Below are 26,175 nucleotides of genomic sequence, written 5' to 3' on the forward strand. Positions count from 1 at the left end.
ATATTAAAATGCAACTGATATGGGTTCAGGTAAAACATTTCAATGCAAGAACCTAAACTATAAGATTAAATTTCCTTCAATTTTTTTCCTAAAATTTAAAAATTTATTTGATTATTAAGTAAAAATAAATAATTTATTTTTTTTAAGATTTTAACATAACTTACCATAAATTAATTAAAAAAATATAAAAAGCGCTTACATGTATCTCCCCATTCTCTGTATTGCAAGTCTTTCTTCAATTCCCATCAAGACATCATTCGTTCGAACCGAAGGCAGACAGTGTTCGTTTTCCGTGAAGAGAAGAGGCAAAATATTTTCCTCCCGTTCATTCATCGATTCAGCTAACAAATAACCATGGCAAACACGACAATTTTCCTCAAAAATGCATCTGGAGCATTAAAGAGCAACTACAGCTTGAAATACGCCGTTCGATCATGGTAATCATCATATTTTAATCGCTAAAAACTTTTGCTGACGTTCAGAAAAAGATTTTAATGAAAAAAAGTATTACGTGAAAAGTCGTCTCTATCTCTATGAAAAATGTGTGTGGGCGAACTATTCATCAATGAAAGGGAAAATCTTCGCCGTACTTGGCGCGAATTTTCTTCCATTGTATTTTCCGACCTTTCAAGGTCAACCGGTTAAATTTTTATCGGATTCGAGTAATTAGATAAATTAAAGTAAATAACTCAAGGTCAATTCGTTGCAATTCAAAGCGATTCTTCATGTTTGATCAATTCGCGTTTTTATTTACAACGACGCGTTATGTAACTTTTTTTTAATCTCACATCTCAAAATCAATAAAAAAGTGTTAATCTTACCTTAATTTCAGCTCTTGGTGGAATCATGTTCAAATGGGACCTCCTGATGCCATTTTGGGCGTCACAGAAGCCTACAAACGCGATCAAAACCCGAAAAAAATCAACTTGGGTGTCGGCGCATATCGTGACGACAATGGCAAACCTCATGTCTTGCCGAGCGTTTTGGAAGCTGAGAAACGCATCACGGAAAAGAAGATGGATAAGGAATACGCAGGCATCGCAGGTGTTCCAGATTTTTGCAAACACAGCATTAAATTGGCTTTGGGCGAAAATTGTGAACGTTTGAAGGCAGGCACGAATGCGACAGTTCAAGGTATTTCGGGAACGGGTTCGTTGCGTATCGGAGGTGCATTTTTAGCTGCTTTTGCTCCCGGGCCAAAGGATATTTACTTGCCGACGCCATCATGGGGAAATCACACGCCCATTTTCAAGCATTCGGGATTGAATGTCAAGTCATATCGTTATTACCAACCAAGTACTTGCGGATTCGACTTCAAAGGAGCATTAGATGATATCAGCGTAAGTGTATTATTAGGAGTAACGAAAATTTTGTTTTTAAAATTTTTCATTTAAAAACATGGAAAAAAGTCTTTTATAGCAAGTTTCTATCTTTTAAATTGAAGATTTTATGAAAATTTTATGATTTAAGATCCTTTAAAACTTCTATTAGAGATCTAAATTTACAAAATTTGTCATAAATTGAAATTTCATGGACTAAATTTGATAGGTCTTGAGATAAGCTTTCAGAAAAATATAACTTTTATGACTTTTAATGGAAAATTTTGAACTTATGATCAAAAATTGTAACATAACCTCAATTTTCGAGATCTAACCTCAAATTTTTTCGATAAATGTCATATAAAAGTTATAATTTTGTGAAAGTTTGTTTTAAAAACTTCAAAATTTTTAGTTTTTCGTCAAATTGTTTTGATAATTTTTGATTTTTAAAAAGTTTTATTAAACAATTTTGAGGTTAGAATTTAAAAAATTGAGGTTATATTACAATTTTAGACCTTAACTTGCTATAAAAGACTTTTTTTTCATGTTTTTAGCTGATGCATCAAAAAAACAAACTTGTCATCGCCCCTAACTGATTAGATTTATTGTTTATTTATTTATTTATTGACCTACTTATCAGTCGAACGATGACGTTCTGTTATCAAGTCAGTAATAACAAAGCATATTGACGTAAAATTTCTTTCTTTCTTTTAGAAAATTCCTGAACGTTCAATCATCTTGTTGCATGCTTGCGCTCACAACCCCACAGGAGTCGACCCAAAGCCCGAACAATGGGCCGAAATGAGTCAACTTATCAAGAAGCGCAATCTCTTCCCCTTCTTCGACATGGCTTATCAAGGATTCGCGAGCGGCAACGTTGACAAAGATGCTTTTGCTGTTCGTCATTTCTTGCAAGATGGACATTCGTCAATTGCTTTAGCGCAAAGTTTCGCCAAAAATATGGGATTGTATGGAGAACGTGCGGGAGCCTTTTCATTGATAACTGACAGCAAAGATGCCGCCGATCGTACAATGTCGCAAATTAAAATCTTGATTCGCCCAATGTACTCGAATCCGCCCGTGCATGGAGCTCGTATCGTTGCTGAGATTTTGGGAGATGCCGCCTTGAACAAACAATGGTTGGGAGAAGTCAAAGAAATGGCAGATCGCATCATCTCCGTTCGCAGCAAATTGAAGGAAAATTTGAAGAAACTCGGATCTCAAAAAAGTTGGGAACACATCACGGACCAAATTGGCATGTTTTGCTTCACGGGCATGGATAAGGCGCAATGCGAGCGTTTGTCGAACGAATTTAGCGTGTATTTGACCAAAGACGGGCGTATCTCGATGGCTGGCGTTACATCGAAGAACGTTGATTATTTGGCGGAAGCTATGCATGCTGTTACAAAATAAACGAAAAAATAATTTTAGAAGCAAAAATATCGAACACAGTACAAATTTCTACAACTCACTCACTGTCCAACATCCATTTCAGGCATTTTTTATCTACCGAAACTCTATTTTTACGAAAAACTTTTTAAAAAATCTGCAACAGTTCCATAGCGCATTTATACACATTTTTATAATTTATAAGAAGATTTGTTCCTTAAAATAAAAAATAAAATTTTCAAAATTTAAAAAAATCACGTTGATGATGTAGAATACGAAAAAAATGTCGATACAGAGCTTCAAAAGCTCAAATTGTGGAAATTTTGTTAATTTTAATTGTTGCTTCGTTAGATGATTGGCTAAAAAAAAAAAAAATTAAAAAAAAATAAAAATAATTAAAAATTTAAAATCCTGTTAATAACGTCTTTTTATTGAAAATTTTCTAAATTCCTTAAATTTTTAATTAGATTTTTTATTTCATTCGTTTTTGTTGTCGCAAGCGGTAAATGTCATTGGGAGGAGGAGCTGTGCCTTGATCATCGTCACTGTCGTCGCCGCCAGGTACAATTCGACGTCGTTTGAGACCTGAATCGTTAGTTGAAGTTGAGTCATCGACGATCCAATGAAGGGATTTTGCGAGATCGAAGAGTTTGATGTCTAAGCCGTTGTCGCTTGTTTGAACAGGAGCTGAAAAATAAGAGGAAATTTTTGTTAAATTTGATGTTTTTTGAAAATTTTAAAAAATTTAATTTTTTTTTTCGTAAAATTTAAAAAAAATTCATTATATATATCTTTATTTTTTATTTTTTGATAAAATTTAATTTTCAAAATTTTTTTTCAGATTTTTTAATTTTTGTTTTCAGAAAATTTTGAATGTTTGAATGACAATTTCAAAATATTTTTTTATATTTTAATTTTTTTCATTTTTTTTTTTTTAAAAAATATTTTTAAATTTTTTTAATTAAAAATTATTTTAAGAATTTCTATTTTTTTTACAAAAGAATTTTAATCTTAAAAATTTAAAAAAAGTTTTTACAAAAAAAAATTTTTTTTAAAAATAAAATAAAAAATTTCTTTAAAAAATTAAGAATTCTTTAAAATTTTTTACAATTTTTTTTCCAAAATTTTTTTTTTAATTTTAGATTTTTTCTTTAATTTTTAAAATTTTTTTTTTAATTTTTAATTTTTAAATTATTTTAAATTCTTATAATAAAAAGTTAAACTTTTTTTTTAATTTTATAAGATAAAAAATTATTTTATGAATTTCTATTTTTTAAAAAAGAAAAATTTTCAAAATTTAATTTCATTAAAATTAAAAATTCTTAAAAAATTTTTAGAAATATTTTTTAAAAATTTAATGTTTCTTTGGAATTTTTTTTCCTAAAAATTCTTTTAAATATTTTACAAGATTTTAAGATATTTTTTTTAAAATAAAAAATTTTTTTTTAATTTTTAAATAAAAAAAATAAATAAATTTTTTTTTTTTAAAATTTTTATTTTTTAAAATAATTTTTTTAATTTTAATTTAAATTAATTTTTTTTATTTTTTTTTTAATTTTTTTTGATTGTTTTTTTTATTTTAACGAAAAAAAATATTTTTTTTAAAGAAAATAAAAAAAAAATAAAAAACTTACCATCAGGCAACTGAATGCGATTAAAGATGTCAATCAACTTATCAATGACAACAAACGGTCCCCGGAACGAAGTTGGCGGCGGAAGACGCGCACAAAGACTTGCCAATGCCGGAGGTTGCGGAAAAGTTCCTCCCGCAATCGGATGTTCGCCCGGATAAGCATTCGCCTTCGGCTTATACGGAATCATTTGCGAGAAATCCGGCTTTGGAATGACGGGCGTCGTTTCATCAACTTCTGATACTGTCGTTACTTGCCCGGATTTCATCGTAACTTGCTCCGTGTATCCAATACTCTTCAATTCGACCGACGAACACGGATAAAGATCCAAAAATTTGTACCGATCGACGAGCTGAGCTGTTTCCTTGCCCTCGTATTCTTTCAATTTTTCCAAAACGGCACTTCGACGACGTTCAACCTTCACAATGGACGACAAATCGCCGATATTTGACTCGAATTCGAGAAATCTGTTCCAAACTTCGACGGAAAGTTGAGGCGTTAATCCGCCAGAAGACAAAACTCGCTCGAACAGGACTCTCGTGTTGTTATCTTCGTTCAAATGCGACAAATAATCGATGTAACACATGACGTAGTCAGGATTTCCCCCGAAACGCTTCAAACCTAACTCGAAAATACGAAATGCGATGTCTTTGTCCTTGCTGCAGTAATATTCCATCAAAGCAGCTGCCACAAAAACGTGATAACGGGATCGAGTGTCTTCCCGAGCCTTTTTGAAGACAGCACGAGCGGATTTTATGCCTTCAGCACGACGAGCGAATTTCATGTATTGAACGTAAGCCTGAAAATTTTAAGAAATTTGAATGAAAAAAAAATATTTTTTGAGATGAAAATGAAAATTTTTTACCAAAGTTGGATCAATATCAGAAATTTCGAGGAATTTTTGGTACATTTGATGCACTTTTTCGTACTTCATGCGTCCTTCTTCGAAATCGGCATAAGCAAAATACAGCAAAGAGTTACGGGAAAGCACTCCGCTGATTGCTCGTTCAAGAATATTTGCAGCTTCGTCGCTGAAAATGCGAGCTGCGTTGACATCCTAAAAAAATTTCAATGAAAATTAACATTTTTAGGTAAAAAAATAAATTTTTATGACTAAAATCTTAATTCTAAGAATAAAATGCCTTGAAATGCGACGTCGTTCAACATTGATTTTTGATTAAAAAAATTTTTGGGTTTAAAAAAATAATTTTTTTCATGAAAAAAAATTTTTTAAAATTAAATTTTAATTTTTTTTTATCTTTAAAAATGAAATTTTTATGAAAAATGTTTTAAAATTAAAAATTTTTTTTTTTATTTTTTAAATCAATGTTCAACGACATCCATTTCTCATGGCTTCCATTGAAATAAAAGGACATTGTGTCATTTTTTGTGAAAAAATTCGAGGTTTCTTTACTTTTTTCCCGACTTTAAAACTAATTTTATCACAATTTTTATCACAGATGAGTTCAAGTTCAAAAATCCATCCAAAAAAATGGATTTCAGAGTAAAATTTTTATACGCACTCCTTTCTCGACTAATAATTTTGCACTTTGATCGAGATATTGCGCTGCTTGATGCCAAACAGCAGGATGATGAGTTAATACGAGAAGACATTGTTCAGTTGCGAACATCACACGACGTGTAACTAATGCGGTATCTTCACTTCTGAGCGGATTCGATTTCTCGAAGGCGATGTATTTTTTCCATAAATCGACCTAAAATGGGAAAAAATTAGAAAAGTTCGAGGAGTTGATTTAAAAAAAATTGAGAATTTTTTAAAAAAAATGCAATTAATTTTTTTAGAAAAAAAATAAATTTTTTTAAGGAAAATTTTTTTTTTTAAAAAATCAAATTAAAAAATTAATTAAATTATTTAAAATTAAATTAAATTTTTAAAAAAAATTAAATTTATTTAAAAAAAAAATTATAAAAAATTAAAAAAAATAAGTTTTCAATGAAAAAATTTTAAAAAAAAAAAAATTTAAAAAGAAGTAAAAAAAAAATTAAATTAAATTATTTAAATGAAATTTTTAATGAAGAATTAAATTTTGAGAAAATAAAAATTTAAAAAAAAATCAAATAAAAAATTTCACAATAATAATTTTTAAAAAAATTAATTTTCAATGAATTTTTTTTAAATTTTAACAAAATAAAAAAATTAATAAAAAATTTAAAAATTAAAAAAAAAATAAAAAAATTTAAAAAATAAAATTAATCAAAATTCAATTAAATTATTTAAAGGAAATTTTTATTAAATTTTGAAGAAAAAAAAAATTGCGAAAAAAATTAAAAAAATTTCACAAAAATAATTTTTTAAAAAATTAATTTTCAATAATTTTTTTTTTAATTTTAAGAAAATGATAAATCAATAAAAATTTTAAAAATTAAATTAAAATTAATTTTTAAAGGAAAAAATGCATTTTTTAATAAAAATTTCTCAAATTATAAAAATAAAAAAAAATCTTACTTGTTTCGCTTCCTCTTTACTCAACGTCGGAGGAACCGCAGGCAAATTCCTGTTCAACCCTTTCGTGACAATTTCCAATTCCTTGGCAACGCGACGAGCATTCATATAATCCCTCGATCGTTCCAAACTCATTTTTTCCGAAATAATCGGATTAATATTCGACTCGAACGTGATATATTCCTTCCACAAATGCTCAATCCCAATAATTGGCGTAATAACAGCTTTCTGATAAACTTTCCTCACTGCTGTAATTTTTTGATTTTCCGCATAACTTCCAACCGCCTCGACGCTCTTCAGAAACTGAATGTAATCCGACCAAATCGAGAACGAATGCAAATCCATCCCAATTTTCTCGAGTGCAAAGTCATAAGCTTGGGCAAGTTTCTCCTTGTGAGTGCTCAAACCGGCTTTCGTTTCTTTCACGTACGTCAAATAGAGTTTCCACAAGTCGATGTTCAAGATTTTGACCAAACAACGTTGAAAAAGCTTCTCGACCCGCTCAAAATTGCGCGCTTTCATCTCTTGTTCGATGTAAATCTTCCAATAACGAGCGGTTGTGGGAAAAACAGCGACGAGCGACTCGTATAAGGAACGAACATCGTTTACGTGACGTGATTGCCCTTCGCGAATGAGCACGGACCATGATTCGATGTCAAAGGGACGAAGTTCGACTGTTTGCTGAGCACGTACGAGACGCTCATGACCCCATTCCTGTGAGAAAAATCAAGAAATTAAGGAAATTTTTTTTGGAAAAGGCAAAAAACTTACAATATCGAACTTGATTTGGTCCTTCAATGATACAGCGCAGCTCGCCATTCCTTGCCGGTGTTTTGTTTTTGTGTCTTAAATTAATTTTTTTCGAATTTTATAAATTTTCTCGACTCTTAAGTCATCAATGATCAATTTTTCTGTATTTAATTCGAGTTTTTATGCAGAAAATATTTAAAAATAGCAAAAAATTTCGAAAAATTGAGGAAACGATGCTGGTTTCGTCGATTTTTGGTTGGTTTGTTGTCGTTTGAGTGACAGTCGCTCATAGATTTTTGTCGCCAATCGAGTGTCGCTGATAGAAAAGAGCGGATTTTCAATGTTTTTGTTGAAATTCTCACAAAAATTTTTTTTAAAAATATTTTTTTAGGTAAATGTCTCCTGATTTTGTGTGAAAAATGTTTAAAGAGTCCTTATATACGTTACTGAAGAAAGAAATGCTCGCTGATGAGAAGCAATGTGTTCCAATAAGATGTAAATCTCTTGATGAATTGCTGTCGGGTAAGAATTTTTTTCGTAAAAATTTAATTTTTTAATGATTTTTAATCATTTTTAGGTGTAAAAGACTCTCCCGGCGTTCAACGAGGCATTATTACTGAGCTTTGCGGGCCTCCAGGTTCAGGAAAAACGCAAATTTGGTACAAAATTCTTCCTAAAAATTAATTTTATGAATTTTTTTGACGTTTTTTGTTGAATTTTAGCATGCAATTATGCTACAGCGCCATTCTCGAGGGCAAAAAAGCAGTTTTTATCGACACAAATGGCGGTTTCGACATCGATCGTTTCCTACAAATCCTTGAACTGCGTTCCAACTTTGATATTTCTCACACCGAATGTACTCCAGATGATAATAGAACTGAAAATTTCCTTAAAAAGTTGTTCATTTTCGATCCAACGACCATTGAAGAGCTCGTTGACATCGTACAAAATCAATTAAAGCAACTTATTTCAGAAAATCCATCGATAACTGTCATCGCAATTGACTCTTTTTCATTTTTGGTGAAGGCTGTGCAAGAAAAACCCAAAGAAAAATTGAGACAAGTTCGAGTAATGCATGAAATGGTCTCAAATTTGCTCCGAATCGCACACGAAAATAATATTGCGGTAATTTTAACGAACGAATTCACCACGAGATTTGATACTTTTGGGCAAGCTTACTTCATTCCTTCATTGGGACCCAATTTTCATCATCGCATAACCCAAAGATTGTCCCTCACATCGAACGATCACGAATTTTTAGCAAATTTGGAAAAATCTAAATACAAACAGAACCAAATTGTTAAGTTTCAGGTGAGTTTTCTGCTAAAAAAAATAATTTTTATTGAAATTTCCTTTTTAGATTACGAAGAGAGGCGTTGAAGATCTCTAATTTGTGAAGAAATTCGGTTGATATCCCGCCAATTGAACCATCAAGTCCCAATAGTAACCCTCGAGGATGTGCTAAAATGAAAATTTTCATAAAAAAATTGAAGAAATTGAATTAAAAAATACTTACTTTAAGCCAAACATCGATATTTTTGTTGTATTTTTGGTAGAAAGCTTCTTTGATGTTGCCGAGATCGATTTCGCTGCGACCTACAATGATACGATGAAGGATATCGTGTTTCACGCCAACACTTGGAATGGCTTTAGCGAGAGTTTCGGCGAAATATTCTGAACGGTTGCGGGCGCATTTTACTGAAAATATAAAAAAAAATTATTAAAAGTTGATTTTTTGATGAAATTTTAAAAATAATTCGAAAAAATTTTTTTAAATTATTTTGAGACTTTTTCGTTTAAAATTTTAAATTTAAAATTTTTTTTTTTATTTTTACGATTTTTTTTCTTTGAATTTATTATGAAGTCAATTAAATTTTTTATTAAAAATAAATATTTTTTCTTAAATTTTAAAAATTAAAAAAAAATTGTTATTAAAAAAATTTAAACAAGAAAATATTTGTTTTTAATTTATTTTTTTTAATAATTTATTTTTTCTTTTTTTAAATATTCATCAAATCATTTAAATTTTTTAATTCAAAAATATAAAAATAATTGTTGAAAAATTTAATTTTTCGAATTTTTTAAAATTTAATTTATTTATTTATTTTTTTTTATATTTTTTAGTTTTAATTTTTTTTAAATTAAAATTTATCATAAAATTTTTTAAATTTAATTTGAAATGGATGAAAATTTATCAAAAGGGCTCTAATTTATCATTTTTAATCATTTTATAACTCAAAACTGCCAAAAAATTGAAACTGAAAAAAATTTTTTCTTTGACACAGTTTTGTTTTGAAAACTAAATCAAGAGCAAAAAAACTGTGTGTCAAAAACTGTGTCAAAGCAATTTTTGTCAAATCTTGCTCCAAATGGATAAAAATTTGTCAGAGGGCTCTAATTTATCATTTTTAATCATTTTATAACTTAAAACTGCCAAAAAATTGAAACTGAAAAAATTTTTTTTCTTTGACATAGTTTTGTTTTGAAAACTAAATCAAGAGCAAAAAAACTGTGTCAAAAACTGTGTCAAAGCAATTTTTGTCAAATCTTGCTCCAAATGGATAAAAATTTGTCAGAGGGCTCTAATTTATCATTTTTAATCATTTTATAACTTAAAACTGCCAAAAAATTGAAACTGAAAAAAAAATTTTTCTTTGACATAGTTTTGTTTTAAAAACTAAATCAAGAGCAAAAAAACTGTGTCAAAAACTGTGTCAAAAACTGTGTCAAAGCAATTTTTGTCAAATCTTGCTCCAAATGATTAAAAATTTGTCAGAGGGCTCTAATTTATCATTTTTAATCATTTTTTAACTCAAAACTGCTAAAAAATTGAAACTGAAAAAAAAAAATTTTCTTTGACACAGTTTTGTTTTGAAAACTAAATCAAGAGCAAAAAAACTGTGTCAAAAACTCAAAGCTTTTTTGTCAAATCTTGCTCCAAATGGATAATTTGTAAAGGGCATTTTTTTTATAATTTTTAAAATTAATTTTTTTATTAAATCTTTTATTTTTTTTTTATTAAAAAAAATAATTGTTAAAAAATTAAATATTTTAAGTTTCTAAGAAGTTAGTTTATATTTTTTGTGTTCTTTTTGTTTCAAAATTATTTAAAAAAAAAAAAAATGATATTTCGTCAAAAAATTTTTTTAAAAAAATTTAAAATTTTCAAACAAAATTTCATAACTTACCAATAGCCAACAACGTTTTCTTGGCATCTTTTTTAAATTCACGCTCAATTGCATCTTCAATTTTGTGTCCTGCTTGTTTCTCGTATTCATCGAACATCGCGCGAAGCTCCGTGAACGATCTTTTACAGAAAACATCACGAATTGTGTCCTTTTGACGATCCCATTTGCCAACTTCGAGATTTTTCAATGCTTCAGCTGTATTTCTCGGCACTTGAAACGGGAACGGAGCTGTATCTTCTTGTCTTCCTTCGAGCAAAGTAACCAACAACTCTTGGAAAAAGCCACTCGTATCATCGCGAACATCCTTTTCCAAACGTTTTTCGTACATTTGTTGGTAAGCACTTGCCACACGACGCAATTCTTGTCCCTCCAAACCGACACACATTTCAATCAAAGCTTCTTCGTTCGTGCCAAAGCCTCGTGTTGCCTCCCGAAATTCCCGAGCATACATTTTCTCTGTGGGCCAGAACAAATATTGGATGACATCTTGCAATTTTCCGTCATATTCGCGCATAATTTCTTGCACCAAATCTTTGCCGTAAAGAGATTTGTAAGTAGCTGCGAGTTCGAAACGTTGATCGCGCGTATGCCCTGCGAGAATTTTCATAATTGTCTCGGAATCTCGTCCGACGCCTTGCAATGCGGTTTTAAGCAAGGCACAAGTGTTTGTGGGGTTAAAAGGTCTTTCCGGAATCACAGTTGGAATGTTGCGTTGACTCCCGAAACCCGGAGGAAGTGATGGCGAATTCATCAATGGAAGCGTTGCTTGCCCGATATTTGATCCATCTTTCACTTGACTAAAGGAAAAAAAAATTGTAAGTAAAATTTTTTTTTGTAATTTGTTGTAATATTGATTAATTTCAGGTCAAAATACCATTGTACAAGGACAAATAACAAGGAAATACTGCACAACGTTAAAAAAGACATCTTTACTACTTGAATGCTCGATCACGACTGAAGTCGGAGACGTTTGTTGTGAAAAACAATTCTAATCGGCAAAATATTTCAGGTTATCGCGTTCTTTTACTTTTGAGAGCGGGTCAACTACTGATCACGTACCCGAATTCAGAAATTACGAAGAAGAGATAATACTTACGTTCGAAGCTTTGTTCGGTACATTTCAAACAAAGGCAATTTTTTGAAGTTAATTAAGATGAGAAATGATCGTTCAGCTCTATCAGAAATGTGCAATTCTTATGTAAAGGTACTTGTGAAGCCGTACATATTTGCTAATTTATTGATAATTGTCTATGTAAAGACATTTTGATATTTACAGACAAACATCTGAATAATTTTGTGTGACATTGACGACTTTGTTGGTTTATTTTGATTTTTTTGGGAATCACAGAATTACTTTTCGGAGAAATTTGTTTTGTTATTGACAAGTGCAATGGGAATTTTAGATGAAAGTTGCTCCTGTGAGGTTTTTCGATGTACGTCTGTGAGAAAATTTTCAGGTATAGTATTAAGTATAATTTTAAATTGGAAGGATTTTAAAGAACAAACTATTAATTGATATTTTAACAAAAAATTTAATTTTAAGGATATTTAACGAAATGATAATGTTCATCAGGCAGAGATTATCCGCGCAGTAAAAAAGAGTTTTTTGACTAAAATGAACTTATATTTGTTGATAAATTCATGAAATACAATCTTTTATAGAAATCAATAGGACTTTTTGACAAAGATTTCATATTCGAAGAACAACATGAAGTCAAATCGAAAAATTTCCCAAAAGGTGTCGAACATACCTCATGAAGGAAGAGCTGAATGTTTATTTAAATTCAATGAACATTATACTTGTGGATAAAAATTCTCTATATTCTTTAAGCCTGAGGACTTGAAAAACCATAAGACTTACAGTCTTTTTCTTTCGATTATACAATTTTCAACTGGATAAGATGACAAACAAACCTTCAGTCGTGTGGCAGACGATGACCTAACAAGTCGAAACATGTAGCACGTTTCGAAAACATCTATCTTAAAGAAGTTTGAAAAACAAAAGTTCTTTTCCTTTTAAGTTTTTAACACAAAAAATTGCTTGGAAGCTTTACAAACTCATAATTCACTCATCCAGAAAGGAGCACTACTTTACAATGAAATGACAAAAAAGTGAAAAGAGTGAATTGAAGTAAATTGAATAAATTCAAAAAAGAACTCGAAAACTATGTGAAAAGTGACATTGATGCATGAAAAATAAAAAAAGTGAAAAACAGACTATATTAATTGACTCATATCATCGCAAGATGGAAATCAACTCAACAACAACCAACCATGGACTTGAGATTATTTTCATTAGAACTTCATGATTTCACCGTCACAATAAATTTAGATTTACGAAATCCAAAATCGAGTTCAAAATTTTAAGAAAATTTCAAAAAATTAACTTTTGCCTATTCAGCAAATTTGTTGATAACAAGTTACTTTACTTTAATTTATCACTTTTAATGAAATTTCATGACTCTTTGATGTATTTTCTTTAAAATGCGCTCTCAACATTTACAAAACTAAATTCAATGAAAGCCTTTCTAAACAACAACTTGTTGAATACTTACCTTCGCGCATGTTTCTTTTCATTTCAAAGAACAGTTAAAAGTAAATTCGAAATTCAAACACAAATTCGTTTTTTTTTGTTTCTTTCCATTTTCAGAAAAAAAAACATTTATTTTTGATAATTATATTTGAGAAGACATACATAGATAAATATATAATTTACTGTTAAATTTTTTAATATTTTTTTTAAAGTCTGGCAATTTTAAATTTTTCATATAGTAGAAGCTCTGTTGAATTTTTGCATATAGGCAGAATACTCCAAAAAGCGACACTTACGAGACAGTCTTTTACGAGAGATTTAAGGTCCAACGATGGTCATCAAAGCATTACGATAATCGCCGCTGCAATCGTTCTGTAAATGGTTTTTATTTGGAGATTCCAAGTTTTTATATAAATTAATATTTTTTTTCAATAGATAATACAGATATAATAATTCAGGTTGTTAATCATATCAAAAAGGAATTCAAACTCTAAATTCATTATTAGGTACAAAAAGGCACTTCTAACAATTTTTTTTTACAAACAAAACTTTTGTGCATTTTTTTTTATCATAAATGGAAGTTGAAATGTGTTTTCTGTACTGTAAATACTGTGTGATTATTATGTTATTGCCAAAAATGTATGTTCGGAAGCAAAATGTTCTCAATAAGCTACGAGCGTAGCAAGACAGTAGCCAAGTTTCTTTTCAACATCACTCTGCAATAAAATAAAAAGGAAATGAAGGGAGACATTTCATTTTTTTTTAGGTTAGAATTTTTTCATTTAAATCTATTACATGTTATAAGGCTTTTAGGTTAGTCTCAAGAGAAAGTATTAATATCGAAGTTAACAGCTGCCACATGCGATCATCGCTAAACAATCACCCGAGTCGCCTCCAACATCATCCTGTAAGGCAGTTAAAGGAGAAAAGTTGTTGATAAAAAAACTAAAAATCAAAACCAACGTTTGCCATGCCATTTTAACTACAAACAGGAATCTCGAAGGACTAACTGATGATGAATTACGAAAAACGTTCAAGCATGTGTATTTAAGCGTCAGGTTGTTTGTAACGAAAAAATGTGTTGGTAGATGTCAAGTGTACTGAGAAGAGTTTAATATTGTCTTTAAAGTTACATTTTAAAAAAAAGTTAAATATCTTAATATATAATTCAATGTAAATGGAATATTTTTAGACACATATTAATAATTGGAAGGTACGTCGAAACGATTAATAAGCCACAACTGTAGCCAACAAATATCCGATATCAAGGTTGAGGTCATCCTGTGAATAATGTGAAAACACAAAAAAAATGTTACACACTATAACTAAAAAATTTCTATAAACTCTAACATTTACTTTAGATGTTTTTGATGAAATTTCAATGATTCGAAGATCAAGTTAACATAACCTCAAATTCTCATTAATTTTCATTCTTTGAACTGAAAAAATATAATTAAGGAACAAACTATCTTTGGTATTTTGTTCCTTAACTCTTCAGTTCAAAGAATTAAAATTAATGATCATTTGAGGTTATGTTGAACATTTGAGGTTATGTTTAACATTTGAGGTTATGTTGAACATTTGAGGTTATTTTGATCTTCGAATCTTGAAATTTCATCTAAAACATCTAACGTGCGTGAATTAAGCTCTTCTTCGTGTTTTTTTTTGTGTAATTGTGACTTATAAGTTGTGTAAATTGTTAGCAAGCTACTGATCAGTGTTTGTGCCAATTTTGATGTCAAGTTATGATAAATACCTGTACGTCATAGATTTACAAGTTCGATGTTGATGATGAGTTTCACACAGTTTAGTATTTACAGTACAGATTATTTTTTTTTAGTCAGAAGCTTTTGAAGTTAGAAGAAAAGTTTAATAGAAAACACTCTGAAGATTTTTTTTTTAATTTTATATTCTCTCTTTTTTTTTTGAACAGAAAAAAATAATACATCTCAAAGGAAAATTCTTTAAAAAAATTAAAACTTAACGAACAAACTAAGCATTAAAATTTGTAAGTGTCTGCACTTAAACTATAAAAACTCAAGGAAATGTTAAAAAAAAATTATTCGAGAAATTAATTAAAACCCGAGGACGAAGCTATTCTATTGGGCCCCGATTAAAGTGAGCAGGCACTTCTTGTAATCGCCAGATGTGTCACCCTGCAACGAAGGGATCACAAATTTAGAAAATTTTAAAAAGATTTTAAATTTAAAGGAGTGGATAGAGAAAGTCGGAGTTGTTAGACTAAAGTGAAATTTTTGGCGGGAAAATTTGTTTATATAAGGGAGAACTGTCACCGAAGACGTAAGTTTATGGAATTCATGTGCCTTTAACCATGTATGTGTTTTTTTGTGTATTTTTTAGGCAACTACTGAAATCTACTCTAATTTAAAAGGAGGTTAATATTCAAAAGTGTCAAAAATTAGTACTAAAGGTGAAACATTCAATCTACGCTACAAAAAGATCAAAACAAAAAAAGCGCGGGAAAATACATACCTTGATCCAAGACTCCAAACTCTTGCCGTATCTGGCTTGGAATGCTTCCTTAATGTCTCCCAAATCGATTTCGGAACGACTGACGATGATACGGATCAAAGTTTTGTCCTTTGTGCCCATTCCAGCCATGGAATCATGGAGGCGTTCAGCAAAGTAATCAACTTTTGATTTGACGCAACGAACTGAAATATTTTTTTTTATTAATTTTTAATTTTTTTTAAAATTTTTAAAATCTTACCAATGGACAAGAATCCTTTTTCGACATTTCCGGAGAATTCACGCTTGATAGCTTTTTCGATGTCATGTCCCGCAAGTTTTTCGTACTCGACGAAAATTTGGCGCAATTGTTGGTAGGAGCGAGTGCACAAAATTTGGTTAAATACTGATGATTCGGTGCCCCATTGTCCTTCGCCAGCTTCGAACAAGGATTGAGCATCAGCGGAAGCAGCGCCCTCATCAACTCCGGTATTCTCGTCGCGACATCCCTGAACCAAGGATACGCACAAATGCTTGAAAGCTCCGCTTGTGTCGCCTTTCAAGTCTTCCTCCAAGGATTTTCCGTACATTTGTTCATAGAACTCGGCGATCGTTTTGATGCCATAGTTCGACAAAGTGCACAAAATCTCGATGATGGCTTCTTCGTCAGTGCCCAATCCGGCGACAGCATCGTGCAATTCCTTGGCGTAGAATTGCGGCAATGGCGTCATGAGAGCAAGGATGACATCCTCGAATTTGCCTCCCAATTCGGATTTGAGGTTGGAAATCAAATCCTTGCCGTATTGGGTTTTGAAGGCGTTTGCGATTTCGATACGTTGAACGATACCGCGACGAGCCAAAACTTCGATGATGGCTTTCTCGTCGGTACCCAAACCTTTCATGGCTTTGCGCAACGTAGCGGCATCTTCATTGGCGTCAAAAGGCTCGGCAGGGTAGACAGCTGGAGTACACTGGAATGGAAAAAAAGACAAAATTAATGACAATTTTTATGAGCATCGTCGACTGTCTGTCTCAATTACCCTCTCTCACGCAAAAACTTCTAACAGGGTGTGGAAAAATCGATATAGAGACGAACTTGACATGATTTCAACATTCCGGTCATTACGGAAATTGAATAATAATTTTTTTGGATTGATAAAAGTGAAATGACACTCGGGTGAGTAATAAAGATAAGTGATAAAAATGCTTAATTGTGACTTAATTGCTCAATTTTTTCTTTTGTCAAGGGAAAACTTATTCAAAAAATGCCCAAAAACACAAAAAATTACTATTTATTGAAGAAATTTTCTACTATTTAATCAACATTGAAACAACATGTTACAAGTAAGTAATTTCATCATTTATTAAAGGCACGTGAACTATTTTCTGCTTTTTAAAGATTTATGTTTTCTTTCTAATTTTAGGTTCTTGACTTCATTCATCATTCATAAAAGAGACTCAACGAAACGAGTTTGATTAAAAATGATCAAAGAACAAAAAAAAATATTCTTAACGATTGTTAAGTATCCAAAATGAAAAGCAAACAAGAAATATTAACCTTGAAAATTTTCAACGTAACCGAAAACAGCCTATAAAAGAATACTTCGCCATCTACGCATAAAATATATTTTTAGGAAAGCAGTCACGAATTTCATCGTAACTTGCTAATTTGGCAGTAATTAAAATATATAAATCAATTTTGGGTTGTTAAAGACGAATTTAGCTAAACTTTTTTTATGGATTCAAGGATGGATTTAACGTCTAAAACGTATCAAAATTTTTTTTATAAATTAAATTCTCAAAAAATATTAATTATTTAAATTTTATTTTTTTTTTTTTTTAAATTTTATTCATTTTTTTTTTAAAATATTTTTTTTTTAAATTTATAAAATTTTTATTTTAATTTTTTAAAAATATTTTTGAAAAAAATTACAAACTAAACTATTAAAAAATTACTTTAAAATAATTTTAATTTTTTTATTAAATTGCTTTTTAAAATTTTACTGTTTAAAAAATTAAAATTTTTAAAAATTATCAATAATTCAAGATTTTTCCTGTTTTTAGTTTTTTTTTTTAAATTAAATTAAAATTCTATTTTTTTCAAAAAAAAAAAAAAATTCTCAAAGTCAATTTTTAATAACAAAAATATTCGGAAAAAGAATTTGATATAAAAAAATAATTTTTTTTTTTAAAAATTATTAAAAAATAAAAACAAGTTTTTAAAAATTTACTTGGGAAAACTTAAAAAATTTAATAAATGTTTGATGATCAAATTCTTTTTCCGAATCTTTCTGTTAATAAAAATCTACTTTGATAAAAAAAAATTATTAAAAAAAAAATAGAAATATAATTTAATTTTTTAAAAAATTAAATGAAAAAGATTTTCGCTTTCTTTAATTTTTTAAAAAATTAAATTAAATTTCTATTTTTTTTAAATAATTTTTTTTATCAAAGTCGATTTTTATTAACAGAAATATTCGGAAAAAGAATTTTTTTTTTTAAAAAAAATTAAAAAAAAAAAAATTTTTCAAAAAAAAAAAAAAATTGACTTTGAAAAAAATATTTTTTGAAAAAAAATAAAATTTTTAAAAAATTAAATTTTAAATTAAATTTTTTTTTTTTTTTAATTTTTTTTTTCAAAGTAAATTTTTATTAACAGAAATATTCGAAAAACAAAAAATCAAAAATTTATTAATTTTTTTAATTTTCTCAAGAATCAATTCAAAAACTTGTTTTTTCCATCCAACTTCAACTTTGTATCAACTTTTAAATCTATCTAAAATATTTTCAAACTCCAAAAAGTATCAAAACGCTCCTAATTGGTTGCGACGACGCGCATTATATACCAATTACTTTTTTGTCTTCATATTTCACACACATGGAATCTTCAGACAAAAAAAAAATTCTCAAACATCCACACAAACGATCAAGAATTCTTTATTGCCAAACAAACAAATATCTTGTCCATTAAATAACAGTTTGTTTGTATTGCGCGTCGCGATTATGTCATCATGTGCAAAAAATACTCAATAAAAAATATTCTTTTGAGTAATTTTTTGCATTGAGAATTTTTTTGAATCGAATCGCCTGACCGAGTTATGGTTGGAATTTCAATTAAACGAACAATGTGAATGATTCATTTGAAGATTCGAGTAATTAATGTCAAGTTTTTGAGAGAATCTAAAGTTTAATGACAAAAAGATGCAACTTACTCTGAATGGATAATAATCGGCGGAACTCATTTTCAATGGATTTTCTTTGTTTATTGGGTAATTTGTACCTGAAAAAAAGATAAAAATGAGATTAATGGAAGTTTTATCATGAAATATAAGAAAAGGAAGTGAAAAAATCTCGAGATTGATGAGTAATTTCCTTTTAGAAACATTTTTATCTTACAACTAAGTGCTATTTTATATCAAATTACGAGTTTTAAGGTCAAGTATGGTTCATTTAACATTGAAAAGGATCAATGGCGACGTCTGGTTATTCACCTCGAGCCATAGGAATGCAATTTTATTCATTTTCTATTAATTTTTTATGTTAAAATTTTCTTCTGGGTGTGTTTTGACCTCAATTTGCATCGCATGTCAGTTCAAGAGAGCCTTTTAAAAGCCATTAGATAAAATTTTATGATAAAAAATTACGTTATCATGTCTTTTATGACACCGAATATCTAACAAAAGATAATTTTCTGTTGATTTTTGGATTATTTCTCAACAAAATAACGTTGGAAACATCTTAAATCCATCAAAAATCTAAAAAAAATGCATAAATTTCCATCAAAAATTAATTAAATGACGCTTCAAGAACGAATCTCATTAACATTTATCGTTCTCAGTGTCTCAGGTAAAGCAATAATGGGTAGCAATAACATGCTAAACGATGACATAAGCCTTCAAATACCCACGATATGTTGCTATAGGCGAACTTTTGTGGATACTTTATTTGTATGAGTGTGACCCAGAACGAACATTGTACCGTAAATTAGTGTCAAAACAAGTTTTTCGTCGGATGCAAGCCGATAATCTCAAAAATAAGTGTACAACCGGCAAATGCGGCGCAACAAATCGACCTACGCGAATGTGTGGTTATTTTTAAAATCATTCATGATTTCATGTGAGTTTCTAATGTTGTCGAAAAAAAAATGCATTTTAGTAACTTTCACAACCCACAAAATCCGAGTTTTTAAGAAATTTTGACCTAAAATGAGTTAAAAATTAATTTTGTTCTTGAATGTTTGATTAGAATCTTCGAATCACGACTGTTATTAAGTTATGACGACGTAAAAAATGTTAAAAATAGAAAAAAATCTCATAAAGAATCGTACATCTCGATACAATTGATGAATAATTATTATCGTTAGTCATTCTAAAGTCAAGTTTCAAGTCATTCGTGTTAATTTTTTGTTGTTGTAATGTTCTGACGAAGGTATTAAACCCTGAAATTGGCGTAGTAGTTGTAAATTATTGTAATTTAAGCCAAAAGATTTTTTTTTCTGAAAAAAAAATTAATGAAACAATGAAACTGGAAAGGAATGTTGTTGTCAAAATGAGTTATGTGTCATGATTATTTACATTTTTTATGGTTTTTTATGATTTCTTATGTCATGAAGTTACATAAGACGGAAGTTCTTGTAAATTTTTATTTGTTACAAGGATTACTGTAATTAATTTTTTTCCAAAAATTAATTTTTTATATTAAAAATAATTTGAAGTAAAATTTATAAGAAAAAAAAATAAAATATAATTTTAAAATTTATTTTTTTAAATATTTATTTTTTAATTAATAATAAAAATTTTTTTCGACTGAAAATTAATTTTTATAAATTAAAAAATTAAAATTTGAATAAGAAATATTTTATAAGAAATTTTATAAAAAATATTTTATTTATAAGAATTTAAAATAAAAAATTAAATTAAATAAAAAAATATTTAATTTTTATACCTAAAACATTAAATTAAAATTAATAATTAAATTTATTTAAAAAATTTACTGAAAAATTTATTAAAAAATTACTGAAAATTCAATTTTATAAAAAAAAAAACAAAAATTGAAGAATTTGAATTTATTAAATTTTTTTAAAATTATTTTTTTTAATTAATTTTTTTTTAATTAAAAAAAAGTAGTTGACTAAAAATTATTTTTTGTAAATGAAAAAATTTGAATATGAAAAATTTTATTAGAATTAAAGAATTATTTATAAGAATTTAAAATTTAAAATTAAATTAATAAATAAAAAAATTATTAATTTTAATATATTTTAAAATTAAATTAAAACTTATAATTAAATTTAAAAAAGTTTTTTTTTTTTTTTTTTTTTTAAAATAAATACTTGACAAATGTCAAACTGTCAAATCACCTGATTTTTTTTTTATTTTATTTTTTAGAAGATCCGTGAAGATCTCGTGATAATTTTTTTTGTTAATTTTTTTTTATTATTTATCAAAATTCTCGTGTCATTTAGCACGGTGTTCGTGTCAACAACCTTGATATTTCGTAAAAATTCTTCTTCTTTGCTTTCTTCTTTCTTTTTTTTACATAATTCGTACTTTGTATAATCAAGGTGTGGCTCTTACAAAACTTGAATAAATTTGTGCGTGTTTCGATCTTTATCGAATATTCGGAAAATTTCTATACGAAAAATTAACTGCGGACTCGAATTTAGGCACAAAGCGAAAAAGAAACAAAAAAACATGAGATCACTACTTTTTTGTTTTCTTTCATCATCAACTCTCACAGCATTACGAATGAATGACGAGGTTGTTTGATGATGATGTCATGCTTCGTTCTCCGCTACGCATAAAAATTTTGTACGCAATTTTTTTCGTGAATTTCGTGGTTGAACAATAAAAAGTCACATGAAAAGGGAATCGACGTTAGTTTGACCTTGATGCTTCCTTCAAACTTTTTTTTTCTCGTTCTTCGTTACTTAATAACAATAATTTTTTATTTTTTTGTAGCACAGAAAACTATTAAATACATTTTTTTATGACTTTTTTCACTTCCACAATTTTTTCGCTAATAATTTTTCAAACAAATAAATTAATCTCTTTTCGATCCAATACTTACTTTTTGTTAAATAATCGCAGTTGTGTGTGTTTAAATGCTTTTTTTATTTTATTTGTTCTGAGAGTAAATCCACAAAAACACCGGACTTGAATGAATTAATCCAAACAGTTTAACCTTCAGCAACCAACTAACTTGAGTAGCACCGAATACCGGCTTTTTATAACTTTTCAGCATGTGAGTCAACACGTCAAAGAGCGAAAAACGAAGAGAGAAAAAAATTTTTTGTTAGAAAGAGAGAAAAATTGTGATTCATGTTCTCACAAGATTTTTTGTTTTTGTCAGAATTTCAAATTTTTTTAAGGGTTTTGAAGTAGGAAACAAGTTTTCGATGTTTACAAACAATTTTTTATGATTTTTTACGGATTTTAAGGGATTTGAGTGAATCAAATGTTTGTTAGGTTAAAAAGAGATACGATGATGTCATGTACAGACCTGTAATAGTAACAAAAATATCGAATGATAATCAACAGACAATTTGTATTTTTGTCGTCTGGTTAATGATTTTTACTCAGAATTTGTATCTCGGTTGGAATTTGTCTTGTGATGATTAAACGTGAGTCAAATTGTGACGTTTGGAATAGTTTTGAAGGCTGTGATGTCATTAAAGGTGATAAAAAGTTGATTTGTAGAAGGCAAAAAGTTGTTTCGAGATAATTTGTCATAAAAGTGAATGATAAAATTCTTACTTTATAAAAAGATTTCCTTTGAAAATTAATTTTTTTTTTTTTTGAAAATTTTGATAAAATTCTGAAAAATAAAAATATATCTCAAATAAATAATTTTCGTTAAACCAACAATTGTGAAAGTTTTTCTAAAGAAAAAAAAAATTTTTCAGACTTAAATTTAAAAAATTTTTTTTTTTTTTTTGAAAATTGGATTTTCATGATAAATATTTCTTCTTTCGATTTAATTTTTATAAATAATTTTTTCTATGTAAAATTTTTAAGTCGAATAATTTTTTTAAAACTTGAAATTTTGAAAATTTTTATCAAAAAAAAAAAAAAAAAAAAAAAAAAATTAAATTGAATTAAGTATTTATATTGTTGATAATTTTCTTTAAAATTTTAAGATTTTTGTAAAATTCTTTTGAATAAAATTTTAAATTTTTTCTTCGAATTTATTTCTTAAAAAATTTTTTAAATTCAATTTTAGAACAAATTTTAACTTAAAATTCTTTAAAAAATGAAATTTCTTAAAAATGTTTTTTTTCTTAAAAAAATAATTTCAATTAAAAAATTTAAATTGCAAAGCAAAAAAATTTAAAGAGATTCCATTTAAAGAAAAAATTTTTAGAATAATTTTTTAATAGAATTTTAAATTTTTTAACAAATAAATTTTTAAAGAATTTTCTTTTGAGTTAACGAGCCTTAAAAAATAAAAAAAAAAAAATTTTTAAATATTTTTATGTCTCTTCAGTTTCCATTTTACTTGACGAACTGATTTGTTCTGTACTTTTTTCAGGTTTTTTCGACTTTTTTTGATTCTTATTACTATTACTCTGTTGAGAATTTCCCGGATTTTTACTTTTTCTCGGATTTCTCTTCGCATCGATGTTAAAAGGCTTCTCTTTGGGTGCTTTTGGCATAAAAGACATCGACGTTGCTTGTCCTGAGCATTGATAACTTGGCGTTGATGGGTCAATTTCATCCAAAGACGTCAAAATATGCACAGTTGGAATTTCTCGTTTGACCACAATTTGTTCTAAACCTTCCAAAAGCGGCTCCCAGATCTCCTCGACTTTCGTGTAACAAATTTGTGTGACTTGATGAAGATGGTAATGACGTTTCATGATCTCCGCACAAGAAATTGTCTTTGGAACTCCTCCTAAAATGAGATTTTTAAGTGAAAATTGACTTGAATTGAAGGAAAATGTTTACCTCCATTTCCGCTCCAAACAACGGATCGATATTCGCCGGCATCCAAAGCTTTCCGAGCGTAATCTATCACATTTTGTACTTTTGTGCCGCCTTTCACGTGCATCCAAAGGAAGTTTTCCGGTAAATTTGGGATTGGAATTCGATCTTTGGTGAGTTCTTCTTCGATATTTGAGCCTTTTCGATAATTTTCCATCTTTAAAGTGACAAATCCTCACGAAATTTTTGAGAAAAATCGAATTTTTATCCAAAACTCGTCCTGAAGTGTCTCAAAAACAATAACAAAATGTCGCCAATGACTGTCAAACTCCTCGACATGTGCGTTTTGTAAACAAATTTCAATTGAACACGACGAGTTTCATCAAATTTTAATAAAAAATCACAAAAACTTCCCTTAAAAAATGGTTAAAATCAAGAAAAAGAATAAGACAAAGGCAAATTCTACTGAAAAACCTCAAAAACAGCAAAAAACAAAACTTCCAGCGGAAAATGAGGACAAAATTAACTCAAGCAGCGAAAAAGATCCCGGTAAGAAACGTTTTTCTTTAACATCGAATCTTCTGGAAATTAAAAAATTTTTATTTTAGACTCCGACGAAGAGCGTCAAATTGTTGCGGATTTCAAAAAACGTCAAGCTGAGTTAGCGAAAGAAGCAAAAGCGAATGGTACGGACAAAAAAGACGCCAAGAAAAAGGAAAAAACGAAGAAAGATAAGAAAATGAAGCAAGTCAAGCCGGAAAAACTCGATAAGAAAAGTGCAAAAATGTTGCGAATTATGGAAATGAACCCCGACACAAAACTAATTGAAGCTAAAAAGCGAAAACCGAGCGCTACAGAACGAAAACTCGCAAAACAAGAGAGAAATTTGAAGAAAAAACTCCGAAAATTGAAGAAATTGGAGGAAAAAAAGAAAAAAGAAGAACAAGGCGAGGATGAAACACAAAAAAATGGCAAAGACGAGTCTCAAGAAGAGGAAAGCGACGTTGAAATGAGCGAAGGAGACGACGTAGAAGAAGAAGAAATTGGCACAGGCGAAGAATGGGACGGAATTTCAGAGCCAGAATTCTCGGAAACAGATCCGAGTAGTTATTCGAGCGACGAAGACGACAAAATTTTGCAAGATTTTTGGAAACAAGAGAAGAAAGCATCGAAAAAAGGCCCAAAAGAAGTCGTGAAACAGGAAAATGGTGACGCAAAAGGCAAGAAAAAGGTCGAAAAAGAGGAAAAAGTTGATCCGAAAAAACTTGAAGAGCTCAAAAATAAATTGGAAGTGCTTGAAAACAAGAGAAAAGCGAAAGCCTTGCAACGAAAATCCAAACCAAAAGTCCCAAAAGCCGAAAGAAAGAAGTTAAAAGAGGAAAAAGCGAAAAAATTCAAACTAAAACAACAACGACGCAACCTCTTGAAGCAAGAAAAGAAGAAACAAGCTCAAAACGGAGATGCCACAGACGATAAGAAAGACGTCAAAAAGGACATTAAGGACATAAAACCCGTCGCCAACGCATTCAACCCCGAAGGAAAACTTCTTTTTTCCAAAATTGAATTTCCTGCGTCGGAAAAGAAGAAAAAAGGTTTAGATACGAACCCGAAAAAACTTTTGGAGGATCTCAATAATCAAAAGAAAAAGTTACGAGAATTGACGGAAGCGGGAGAAACGGAAAAAGCATTGGCGATGAAGAAAGAAATTGCATGGAAAAATGCCTTTAAGAAGGTTCAAGGAGAAAAAGTGAGTTTTTTAAAATTTTTAAATTAAAATTTAATAAAAAAAATTTTTTTTTAGACAAAAGATGATCCAGAAATCCTTAAAAAGACGATAAGGAAGAGGGAACAACGCAAAAAGAAAACGAAAGAGAGTTGGAAGAAGCGAGAAGAAAAGGTCAAAGCAGAGCAAGAGAAGAAAATTAAGAAGCGTCAAGAGAACTTAGACAAACGCAAGAAGGAAAAGAAGAACAAAAAGATGAAAAAATTGGCGAAAAAAGGAAAAATCATCGCTGGTTACTAAATTTGTTCAAAAAAAATTCGCATTTTATTTTTTTAAGAAATAAATTTTTAAAGAAATTAAAAATTGAGAGAAAAAAATTTTTTTTAACTTTTAGAAAAATTTTTAAATTTTAACGAAAGTTATATTTTTTTTTTTTAAATTAATTTTATTTCAACTTATTCGACTTAAAATTTTTTATTGTAAAAAAATTTTCCAAAAACAAAAAATTAAAATCCTATTTTCAAAAAAAAAAAAATAAATAAATAAATAAATTCGAGTATTAAATTTTTTTTTCTGCAAAAAAATTCAAATTTTTTTTGAAAAATTTCCAAAACTGTTGATTGAACAAAAAATTTTTCTTCAAGATTTTTTTTATTTTTCAAAAATTCATAAAATTTTTAAATTTTTTTTTTAACAAAATATGATTTTAAGAGAATTTTTTAAAAAATTTCTTTTCAAAGAAAAAAAATTTTTCACTTAAAATCTTTAATGAAATTTCATCTTTTAA

General features: G+C 28.7%; 7 protein-coding genes across 12 annotated transcripts; 3 read left to right on the forward strand and 4 right to left on the reverse strand.

Annotated features, from left to right (window-relative positions):
• Positions 1-263: 263 nt before the first annotated feature.
• On the forward strand, positions 264-3,129 carry LOC134827802 (aspartate aminotransferase, mitochondrial). Its single transcript, XM_063840638.1, has 3 exons — positions 264-437; positions 833-1,340; positions 2,034-3,129. Exons 1-3 carry the CDS (start codon positions 355-357, stop codon positions 2,730-2,732), a joined length of 1,290 nt encoding a protein of 429 aa, XP_063696708.1. The 5' UTR covers positions 264-354; the 3' UTR covers positions 2,733-3,129.
• Positions 3,124-7,802, reverse strand: LOC134827801 (protein suppressor of forked). Its single transcript, XM_063840637.1, has 6 exons — positions 7,575-7,802; positions 6,807-7,517; positions 5,863-6,054; positions 5,205-5,396; positions 4,343-5,138; positions 3,124-3,395 (listed from the first exon to the last, which is right to left on the reverse strand). Exons 1-6 carry the CDS (start codon positions 7,620-7,622, stop codon positions 3,181-3,183), a joined length of 2,154 nt encoding a protein of 717 aa, XP_063696707.1. The 5' UTR covers positions 7,623-7,802; the 3' UTR covers positions 3,124-3,180.
• Positions 7,803-7,901: 99 nt separating this feature from the next.
• On the forward strand, positions 7,902-9,039 carry LOC134837000 (DNA repair protein RAD51 homolog 3-like). Of its 2 annotated transcripts, XM_063852304.1 has the most exons (4): positions 7,902-8,075; positions 8,131-8,212; positions 8,276-8,864; positions 8,914-9,039. In XM_063852304.1, exons 1-4 carry the CDS (start codon positions 7,973-7,975, stop codon positions 8,941-8,943), a joined length of 804 nt encoding a protein of 267 aa, XP_063708374.1. In that variant the 5' UTR covers positions 7,902-7,972; the 3' UTR covers positions 8,944-9,039. The 2 variants fall into 2 exon arrangements, with proteins under 2 accessions (XP_063708374.1, XP_063708373.1); XM_063852303.1 differs by having other exon boundaries at positions 8,276-8,933.
• Positions 8,843-11,786, reverse strand: LOC134836999 (annexin B9-like). Its single transcript, XM_063852302.1, has 4 exons — positions 11,616-11,786; positions 10,742-11,538; positions 9,070-9,251; positions 8,843-9,014 (listed from the first exon to the last, which is right to left on the reverse strand). Exons 1-4 carry the CDS (start codon positions 11,666-11,668, stop codon positions 8,940-8,942), a joined length of 1,107 nt encoding a protein of 368 aa, XP_063708372.1. The 5' UTR covers positions 11,669-11,786; the 3' UTR covers positions 8,843-8,939.
• A 1,621-nt stretch (positions 11,787-13,407) lies between these two features.
• Positions 13,408-21,949, reverse strand: LOC134832897 (annexin B9-like). Of its 5 annotated transcripts, XR_010162090.1 has the most exons (6): positions 21,813-21,949; positions 18,956-19,023; positions 16,006-16,714; positions 15,768-15,949; positions 14,070-14,179; positions 13,664-13,990 (listed from the first exon to the last, which is right to left on the reverse strand). XR_010162090.1 is itself a non-coding variant. In XM_063847205.1 (5 exons), exons 2-5 carry the CDS (start codon positions 18,983-18,985, stop codon positions 13,593-13,595), a joined length of 975 nt encoding a protein of 324 aa, XP_063703275.1. In that variant the 5' UTR covers positions 18,986-19,023; positions 21,813-21,949; the 3' UTR covers positions 13,408-13,592. The 5 variants fall into 5 exon arrangements, 4 of the variants coding, with proteins under 4 accessions (XP_063703275.1, XP_063703443.1, XP_063703360.1 ...); XM_063847205.1 differs by lacking the exons at positions 13,664-13,990; positions 14,070-14,179 and adding an exon at positions 13,408-13,646; XM_063847373.1 differs by lacking the exon at positions 14,070-14,179 and having other exon boundaries at positions 13,666-13,990.
• Positions 21,950-23,167: 1,218 nt separating this feature from the next.
• LOC134838385 (ribonuclease P protein subunit p25-like protein) lies at positions 23,168-23,960 on the reverse strand. The gene is made up of 2 exons (XM_063853904.1): positions 23,690-23,960; positions 23,168-23,636 (listed from the first exon to the last, which is right to left on the reverse strand). Exons 1-2 carry the CDS (start codon positions 23,880-23,882, stop codon positions 23,215-23,217), a joined length of 615 nt encoding a protein of 204 aa, XP_063709974.1. The 5' UTR covers positions 23,883-23,960; the 3' UTR covers positions 23,168-23,214.
• Positions 23,961-24,029: 69 nt separating this feature from the next.
• On the forward strand, positions 24,030-25,846 carry LOC134837236 (surfeit locus protein 6 homolog). Its single transcript, XM_063852604.1, has 3 exons — positions 24,030-24,214; positions 24,274-25,412; positions 25,467-25,846. Exons 1-3 carry the CDS (start codon positions 24,088-24,090, stop codon positions 25,686-25,688), a joined length of 1,488 nt encoding a protein of 495 aa, XP_063708674.1. The 5' UTR covers positions 24,030-24,087; the 3' UTR covers positions 25,689-25,846.
• The last annotated feature ends 329 nt before the right edge of the window (positions 25,847-26,175 follow it).

Source organism: Culicoides brevitarsis, chromosome 1, assembly GCF_036172545.1.
Source record: "Culicoides brevitarsis isolate CSIRO-B50_1 chromosome 1, AGI_CSIRO_Cbre_v1, whole genome shotgun sequence".
NCBI lineage: Eukaryota > Metazoa > Arthropoda > Insecta > Diptera > Ceratopogonidae > Culicoides > Culicoides brevitarsis.